The 9,454-nt window shown below is 36.9% G+C and overlaps 1 protein-coding gene across 9 annotated transcripts in view; it reads right to left on the bottom strand.

Annotated features, from left to right (window-relative positions):
• Abi2 (abl interactor 2) overlaps positions 1-9,454 on the bottom strand; it is a 71,667-nt gene that overhangs the window by 32,426 nt on the left and 29,787 nt on the right. For 6 of the 9 annotated variants that reach the window (XM_021197294.2, XM_021197290.2, XM_021197291.2 and 3 more), the window contains 3 exons: positions 5,210-5,307; positions 1,342-1,488; positions 552-676 (listed from right to left, as the gene is read on the bottom strand). In XM_021197294.2, coding sequence (XP_021052953.1) covers positions 552-676; positions 1,342-1,488; positions 5,210-5,307 — 370 coding nt within the window. The remainder of the gene's footprint in view (positions 1-551; positions 677-1,341; positions 1,489-5,209; positions 5,308-9,454) is intronic. The other 3 variants (XM_029538400.1, XM_021197297.2, XM_029538401.1) reach the window with 2 other exon arrangements.

The following is a 9,454-nucleotide window of genomic DNA, read 5'->3' as shown; positions in this document are numbered from 1 at the left end:
CAAGGGCAAGGGCAAGGGCAAGGGCAAGGGCAAGGGCAAGGGCAAGGGCAAGGGCAAGGGCAAGGGCAAGGGCAAGGGCAAGGGCAAGGGCAAGGAAGAAAGAAAGAAATTGAAAAAATAGTTTTTCAGAAACTGCTGGATTCTAATGCTCCGAAATTTACATTTCCTGTCCTTTGTTATCAAAACGATTCTCAAACCCCGTCTTCCCAACTTCCAAGATAACGCAGTTATAATGCAAACATGAACCTCAAAGCACCGACTGAACCCTCACCAAAGACATAAAATAGCAACGGAGAAAGATAGCAAAGCCATTAAAATCGGCTGGATAGGTACAGACTTCCCAAAAACTTACAGAGTGCTATGGAAAAATTCTTTAAGTATTTCATTAAGAAGAAAACCCATCTTAAGAAGACTCTGGGTTTAACAGCCAGCAAAACATACACACACACACACACACACACACACACACACACACACACACACACAATTCAGTAACAAATTGAATTCAAATTCACAAAATAAAACCAAATAAATGACCACTAATGCTCTACCTGGAAAGACGCTGGGAGGAGACGGAGTAGGCACAGCGATGGGAACCCCCACACTCCCACTTCCGCTGTTCTCCCGACTGCTGCTCCGACTACTTGGGTGGCTTCCTCCACTGCTCCCACTGCTGCTAAAGAAGGAAGAGCCACCAAAGAATGAGTATGCAGAGCACAATACCAGGATTCCCGTGTATTTCTGAAACGGACATAGCTACAAGAAACGTAATTCAAAAGGCTTCCATTTCAAATAGGAATTCCTTATAAATAAGGAGAAACTCTTGAGTTCAGTAAACTTGTTTTGATACCTATTTATACAGTCTATCTTATAAAAAAAATTTAAGTAAATTCCCTATAAATGAAAGGGCAAACTGTTGGTGCTTACACATCAAAATAATACTACCTTTTATATCCTGGCCTAATACCTATCTAAAGAAGCTTTTAGTAAATTTTACTAAATTATTTTATTTCAGTTTGTAATGGCATGGTAATATACTAACATTTTTTTATGAATAGTTTTTCATCTGTAAATTTCCACCAAAAAATAACTTGCAATTTCTATTCCTGGTTAGTAATGGTTTTTATATTAACTTAAGTTTATCTCTGGGATGTCTTTTTCACCTTCCTGACTGTTCAAAGTTGCATCAGAACATGAGAGAGAGGAAGAATCAGATGAGGTTTGGGAGAATAGAGTGAGGAAAAGAACTTAGTGCTTGGAAATGAGAGAGATTAGCTGAAGTTATCTGAAGAGATTATGGTACTCTGACCATTGTGGTTTGCGCTGAGGTAGAGAAAATACCTGTAAGTTCGATTTCTTTGATTCACAGAAGCTGTCCTCACAGGGCTCTGCTGCGAGGGAGCCATATTACGGGTTGGGCTAGGTACGTAATCATTTGGTACCACTGGAGGACGCACTGGCTCCAGTGTTCGATAGGGGGAGTGCCGCCTACAAAAAGAAGAGCGTATGTATTGTGTGATTAATCAAGTCTCGGCACCGTAACTTCAGAGTTGCCAGTGAAATACAATTTGTAAGCAGAAAGAGGAAATGTGGTTTAACCCAGGTATCAATTTGTCTTTCCTTCAGCATAATAACTCTTCTACCAGTAGAGAGAGTTCTGGTGAGTATGTAGTGTAAATTTCAGTCTCCAGCCTCATCCCTATGCTAATGTAATTTTGTTTATGTATTTGCAGAAAACACCAAGTTTTCCATTGTTTAGGCCAATGTTTTCTAGACTCTATTCTTTTCTTAGAAGAATTTGAATTACTTTAGGATCATGTTAAAATCTCCCAAATGCACTGAATGAATGCACTAATTATCTTCTTCTCCTCTCTCTCTCCCTAACCATAGATATTTAAAAATATAGATAACAAATCTAGATTTTTGGGGTCACAAATTCCACATGATGATCAATACCAGCTGTAACTCATTGCCCTTTTTATACACTAAAGACACAGAAATTAAAGATTTATTGGTACTTAAAAATGCACTATTTAATTTCATTTTTTTCTTTTTTACTTTTCTCCCTTAACTTCATCTTAATCTCTTTCTTTCTTGGTGTTCAGCATTGAAAAGAAACTTTAGAAGAATACCTAAGTCCTTCTATCTTACTTAACTATAAAACCCAAACTAGATGTTATTTAAAAAAATTGTTTCCCTTTTCCCAAATACTCCTTTCAAAGGAAGCAACTGAAAAAAATCTGAAAGGAAAATAACGGGACGTAAGATGCTTCCTGGAGCGCTGGTTAGCATTCATTCAGTTCTTGCTAAGTGACCAAATCCTTTAAGACAAGGGATATCTTGCAGATGAGATTACAACTTTAAAAGAATTTGGCATCCCAAGGCATAAAATATAAAAAAAAAAAGATTTCTTCTCTTGCAGGAGGGTGCAGTCCAATAGGACCTTGTATTTCTCAGTGGGTCACTCCCTTTACTCCCAGAGCTTCTGTAAGCATTAATTTCCTTGACCACTCAAGTTACTAGCTCACTGACTTTAAATAAGATTTTTCTTTTTTCCCTGAGACAGGGTTTCTCTGTGTAGCCCTGGCTGTCCTGGAACTCACTCTGTAGACCAGGGTGGCCTCGAACTCAAAGTTCCACCTCTTTTGGAATGCTAGGACTAAAGGTGTGCACTACCACCACCCAGCACTTAAGATTGTTTTTCAAGGGGGCTGGTGAGATGGTTCAGCAGGTAAGAGCACCTGCTCTTCCAAGGGTCCTAAGTTCAAATCCCAGCAACCACATGGTGGCTCATAACCATGTGTAGCGAGATCTGACGCCCTCTTCTGGAGTGTCTGAAGACAGCTACAGTGTACTTACATATAATAAATAAATAAATCTTTTTTAAAAAAAAATTGTTTTTCAAAGGCACTGTTCATCCTACTTCTCTCAAGCATTGTTCAATAAACAAAATAACAATTCAAAATAAATACTGTGTCAAAAGGAAAGGGAAAGGCCAAGACTTTGAACTGAAACTAGTTTTTTAAGTATTCAAGCATCAGCCGGGCCTGGTGGCGCAGCCTTTAATCCCAGCACTTGGGAGGCAGAGGCAGGCGGATTTCTGAGTTCGAGGCCAGCCTGGTCTACCAAGTGAGTTCCAGGACAGCCAGGGCTATACAGAGAAACCCTGTCTCGAAAAAAAAAAAAAAAAAAAAAAAGTATTCAAGCATCAGCTGTGTGGTGGTGGCATAGCCTTGAATCCCAGCAGAGGCAGAGGCAGAGAGCTCTCTCTGAGTTTGAGGCCAGCCTGGTCTACAAAGAGAGCTCCAGGACAGCCAGGGCTGTTACACAAAGAAATCCTGTCTCGAAAAACCAAAAAGAACCACCTCTGAAATTAGAATGCACATATACACACAAACTACAAATAATTTAATTTAAATAAGTTATAATTATTATATATGACATATAATACATATAATATGTTGGTATATGATATATATGATATGATATATATGATATCTACATCAGGAAATAAATTTCTAAACACTACCTTTTAACGTTTTCTGCACACAAAAATAGTCCATTCTAACTTCACTACATGAGAACTATACCAAAAAAAGTAATGATGTGAACAGGGTTAAGGGAGAAACAACAACACCACCACCAACACAGGAGGAAGAGAATCACATGGTAACTAGAGAAAGACTAAAACAGCCCAGGACCATCAAATGGGCAATGGAGTTTAGTACTCTGCTCTCCATGGAGCAGCTACACTTCTGCTAATACCCAAAAGATTGCATTACTGGCGCATGAACACATACATTCCACCTCTGAGTGCAGCAGAAACTTTAATTTTACCCGACTCTGGATAACAGCCTTAACTTAAACCCTAACCAGTCCCACTAGGTGGTCCACCCCGAGGGAAACAAAGCAAAGGTCTCTCTCTCTGCTGCTGCCACACTCCACAGCCATTTCATACCCTCTCAAGACTAAACCTTACTTGACCTGGTAGATTCTTTCCTCTTTGAGGGCAAAAAGATCATTTCAGATAAACTGAATTATCTAAACTGCCTAAACTGAATTACAGGCACAAACTTGGAATCCCAGCATTCCAAAACTTTAGGAAGTGGGGGATTGCATTATGTAGTGACATCCTGACCTAAAAACAAATACAATAAAATACAATAAATTTATTAATTAAAACCATTCTATTCCTGGTTGCATTTTTATGTTTTGTTTTCCACTGGTCAAATTGTGTCTTTCCAACATTATCCCCTATCAACTTGCCTCTGTATCCTCTAAATCCAAATTGCTTTGACAGAATTTTGAGGTGGGAAGTGCTTTTTGCTTATTTGTTTGGGGTTTTCTTCTGTGGTTTCTTGTCTTTCTTCTCTCTCTCTCTCTCTCTCTCTCTCTCTCTCTCTCTCTCTCTCTCNCNCNCNCNCACACACACACACACACACACACACACACACACACTTCCTCTCTCTCTCTTTTTCCTTTGGAGAAAATATCACAAAGACAATGGTTCTGAAAGCATCATGTCTGAAAGCATCATGTCTGATAATGTTTCTAAAAATCCAATTTGTACTACAATGACCCTAGAAAGTTGATAGAGGACAAAATACCATTCCCTTTCCAGATTAAGAAAACTAAGTGCTGACCACCTGCCTAGAGGACCACAGAACATACAGTAGAGTTAAACCAGAAGTTCTGCCAACTCGTCTCTGGGTTACACAACACCCACCTGAACCCAAATCTCAACCATAAAGCTAGGATACGGTGCAAGAAAGCATCAGGCTTTCCTTCTGTCAATATCCGGAAAAGAGCTAACTCCAGAGCCCAAATCAAAACTCGGAAAAACATCATAACAAGTTAATCAGAATATTACAATCCACATAGCTTCTTGACAAAGATAACCTAATAAATTCAACTGTAATATAAACAGATCATTAAAACGTTCAAGAAAAAGTTAAGACTTCACTTTATAATTAACCATGACTTAAGGCTAAGATTTTTTCTTGATATCTTTCTTCACTACAAAAACTAATTTCTAAGCAACTACTTTTAAAGTACAAAGATATGCTTATCAGAAAAAGTTACACATAAAAGATAACATTACCAAGAAAATATTCTCTACAATTTACATAGAGGCTGTTGTGTTTTTTTTTTTAACACAATAGTATTTTTTCTGTTATTTTTCCATGGTTTCTTATTACTATATACTCACCCAAGTGTCCCCTTCCCTGACATAGGGGGACTTGGGGGCTTCTGAGTTGGAGGTGTCGTACGTGGCAATCCACCCATTTTCATATTCTGGGTACTCACCTAAAAAGATGTTGAAAAAAAAACACAACTTAACTTCGATGCAGTGAAATTAAGTGCCTTGTGGAAAATAAAGAGGGGCAGGTTTGAACAAGAAAAAAGGCCATGCAATTTGTATGCAATTCCTACTCTACTATTCTACAGTTGTACTCAAAGGACTCTTCCTAATAGGATTTTTCAAATTATTTTAAACTTGTATGTGAGAAATTTATTTGCCATTAGGCCATCACACCAACAGATCACTGGTTAGACTATTTGATATTACATTCAGCTGAAATTGAATAGTATACTTATAAAAACTTTAGTGATAACAAAAAACTCAATTAGAAGCAATAAGACCTTTAATCAATTCTTTGGGGAATTGTTTTCTTTAGATAACAAGTATATCATAAACAAAAAAAATTTCCAACTAAAGATATGCAACTATGCATGTGCTCTGTTATAACTGGAAAATAGAAAATACAGAACAATTGTATGATATACAAAGAAAAGTTGAGCCTTGTGAATCTCTCTCACAATTCAGACTAAATGTTCTCCTTATTAGGCAATCACCTACCTGAAAGCTACTAGCAGTTCAAGGCATTTTCCTAAATATCTGAAACACAATGTTAGGGCTGAGTAACATCACTGAGAACACAAAAGCCACTGTCATTGTGTGACTTCTAGTGGGAATTACACTCAAGCCCAAACTGAAGGATAGTTGAGGTGTGAAGCAGTGTAAAATAGTCCTAAGTCAGAGATGGACCATGACTGCATTCATAAATCTATTCCCAACTGAAATTTCAAATACTGAAAAGATGGGCAATCTGGGACTAATGATGTCATCTAAGGAATATGTCAATACTTGTAGAGAAACCCCTAAAAATCCAGTTATAAGGAATCAATAAGAAATACAGCGCAATGCAACTTCACATTGTTTGAGACCAATAGGTTAAAATACTATTCATAAAGTAGATTCATGCATGATCTTTTTTAAGTCTCTATTATTTTGCATTGCCATCTTCACAACACACAGAAATAATCTCAAATTTCTCATATTATCTTCAGAACTAAAAAGTTATACTTACAACAAAGAGGAAGATATTATACCACTGAAGTTGGAACGGATTTACAATTTTAATATATTTTAATATATATTAATATACATATATATAGCTATGAAGCCTTAGTCAGCCTGAAACTGACTATATAGATCAGGCTGGCCTTGAACTCACAGAGATCAGTCTGTCTCTGCCTCCCAGGTGTTAGGATTAAAGGTTGCACCACCACGCCTGGCCAATTTTAAAATATAAATTTTGTGAAAACAAATCTTAATTATGTCACATAGTACTAAAGCTGTCAAAATTAACTCTGACTTCAGTGGATTTTTTAAGTTCTAAAATAATAATTTTTAACTATCCTAAAGGCAAGAAATAAAATGTCAAGCAATAAATTCTTCAAATGAATAGCCCAGTGAGCAAGTTGTGTGTGATGTTAAAACGATCTTTAATGACAAATGGTACCTTTGAAATGTCATTATTTTTAAAATAAAGCATTTATGTGCAATCCTTTTGCTGTTGTTTTTAAACAGTAAATACAAATTATCAATTAAGAAATAAATTATCCTTGCTATCTCCCTCTTAATAAACAGAGGGTATGAGAATTCTACCTTTATAATATCAGGACACTTTCAAAAAATCAATTTACATTTGAAGAAAATTTTGTAAATAATCTGACAAATAACCACCATAGCTTTTAAAAAACGGCATTATCTTGATTTAATGATACCACAAGATCTGAGTAGTAACCAAAGTCCTTTAAGCTCAACCTTAAACAACACAAAACCCAAGGTTATGCAAGTGATGGGGAGAAGTGAACCAAACACTAAACTACAGTTCAATTTGCTAGGAACAGGAAGGAGAGGAACAAGAATAGAAAAGGAACAAAAGAAAATTTTATTCTATACATGGGATAGCTAAGATATTTGAAAATAACTTTCCAACTATAATTTATTTTCGATTTCAATTTGTACATTGCTTTTATTTAAATTGCAGTACCTTCTTAAAGCCTTAGAATCTACATACAAAACAAAGCTCAAAGGGAAAAAACAGTAAAATGGTCTATAAAAGGAATATGTATGTATGTGTGTGTGTGTGTGTGTGTGTATATATATATATATATATATATATATATGTGTGTGTGTGTGTGTGTATATATATATATATATATATATATATATATATATGTGTGTGTGTGTGTGTGTATACATATGTGTATATATATGTACATGTGTGTATATACACACATGTACATATATATGTGTGTGTGTGTGTGTGTATACATATGTGTATATACACACACACATATATATGCATATGTGTGTATATGAGTCATGTTTAAAAGGAAGAACCATCTCTAAAAATTATTTTTTTTAATTTTTAAAAAAAGTAGAAAAGAAATTGTTAGGGAAAGGTGGTGTGTGTGACTTTTTCTAGAAAGATGTAAACAAATGTCTTTTCATCCCAGATATGGCATACAGTAACAACAAACTGAAAAGGGGGTTTCATCCAAATCTGGCTTGAAGAACTGATTAATTTAATTAGAGTTACTTACAGAAGCATGAGTGAGGAATTGCTTACAGGAGCCTGAACAACTTACAGGCAATTACACCATCCACCAACGTCCTCAGACACTGTTAAACACTTGTATATCCTTAGAGAGGACAAAGAGAGCTACCTCATGAACTATCCCTCGAGCTCTCCTCAGTATTCCAAGAGAGATGTTAGTAAACTAACCATTAACTGCTCTGAGTGGAGGTGGGAAGAACTGTTCCACAACAGAATGTTTCACAAAGAAATCTGAGCTGAATGGAAACGAAAGGGGCAGGGTGAGAGGAGGGAGTCAGAAAAATGAAATATATATATATGTAAATATATATGTGTGTGTATGTATGTTTGTATGTAGATAGATAGATAGATAGACAGACAGACAGACAGACAGACAGACAGATAGATAGATATATACACACACATGGCTGTAATTTCAACACTTGGAAGTTAAGACAAAAGAAGCATGAGTTCAAGGCCAGCTTCAGCTACACAATGAGTTCAAAACCAGCTTACACTACGTGAGACCCTAAAAAGAAAGGCTCTGGGGCTAGCTGTAGAATTCAGAAGTCCATACTTAATATGTGCAAAGGCCGGGTTTGACAATATATCTTTAAAAATAAATAAATGTAAATACAGAAGGAAGGATTATGTAAATTTGTATCTATATATGGATTAGAGGAAGGGGAAAAACAGGCCAAGCCCATACTTTCCTGTCCAACATTACCCTTCTCTGTAGAACCATATAGTACTAGCGTAGTACAATCCTTGGGATTCTATTGTGAAACTTTCTGGTTCTAAGAGGAAAACAAACAAACAAGCAAGCAAGCAAAACCAAAAAAAAAAAAAAAAAAAAACACTGAGGCATCTTCTTCCAGCATAGACCCTGTGAGATCTTTCTAGGAAGCCCTCAGGGGACCTTTCTCTTACAGGAAGCAGACTGTCAAGGTCAAGGGAAAGAATCATGGGAGAATGGCCTAGACAATGGGCTAGCCAGTAAGAGCAAAGGATCTATTTCTTCTGTTACCACCCTTTAGGTTAACAGAGCAAGAACCAAATTTGAATACTGCCTGCTTTTTTTTTAAGTCTAGTTCACTGTAATTTAGCCGTTTTAAACAGAAGAAACCTTCCCACACTTCCAAGTTCCTGGGTTACCAGCAAGGTAAGAGCTTTGAGCCTATTTTCCAGTGGCTTTATTTCCTTTTTCAGAACACCTGCCATGAGCAGGCAAAAGTTTTGTGGCCATGGTTAATACTAAGTAATGCAGTCATCTCATCTCCTGATTATCACTGACTACACTGAAGATATGGCAAGCTGCAAAGCAACAGAAAAATACATATTTGAAAAAGAAATCAGACAACTTGTCTAAGGGAGAAAAGACCTGCTGCTGTTCAGCAGGGTGCAGGCCTTCAGTCCAGCACACAGAAGGTGGAGGCAGACAGGGCTCTGAAGCTGAGCACGGTCTCTAGACAGAGAAAGTTCCAGGACAGCAAAGAGACCCTGACTTGATAAAGAAAGAGAGAGAGAGAGAGAGAGAGAGAGAGAGAGAGAGAGAGAGAGAGAGA

The sequence above is a fragment of the Mus pahari genome, chromosome 5, assembly GCF_900095145.1.
Source record: "Mus pahari chromosome 5, PAHARI_EIJ_v1.1, whole genome shotgun sequence".
NCBI lineage: Eukaryota > Metazoa > Chordata > Mammalia > Rodentia > Muridae > Mus > Mus pahari.
This window is presented reverse-complemented; position numbering and strand designations above follow the sequence as displayed.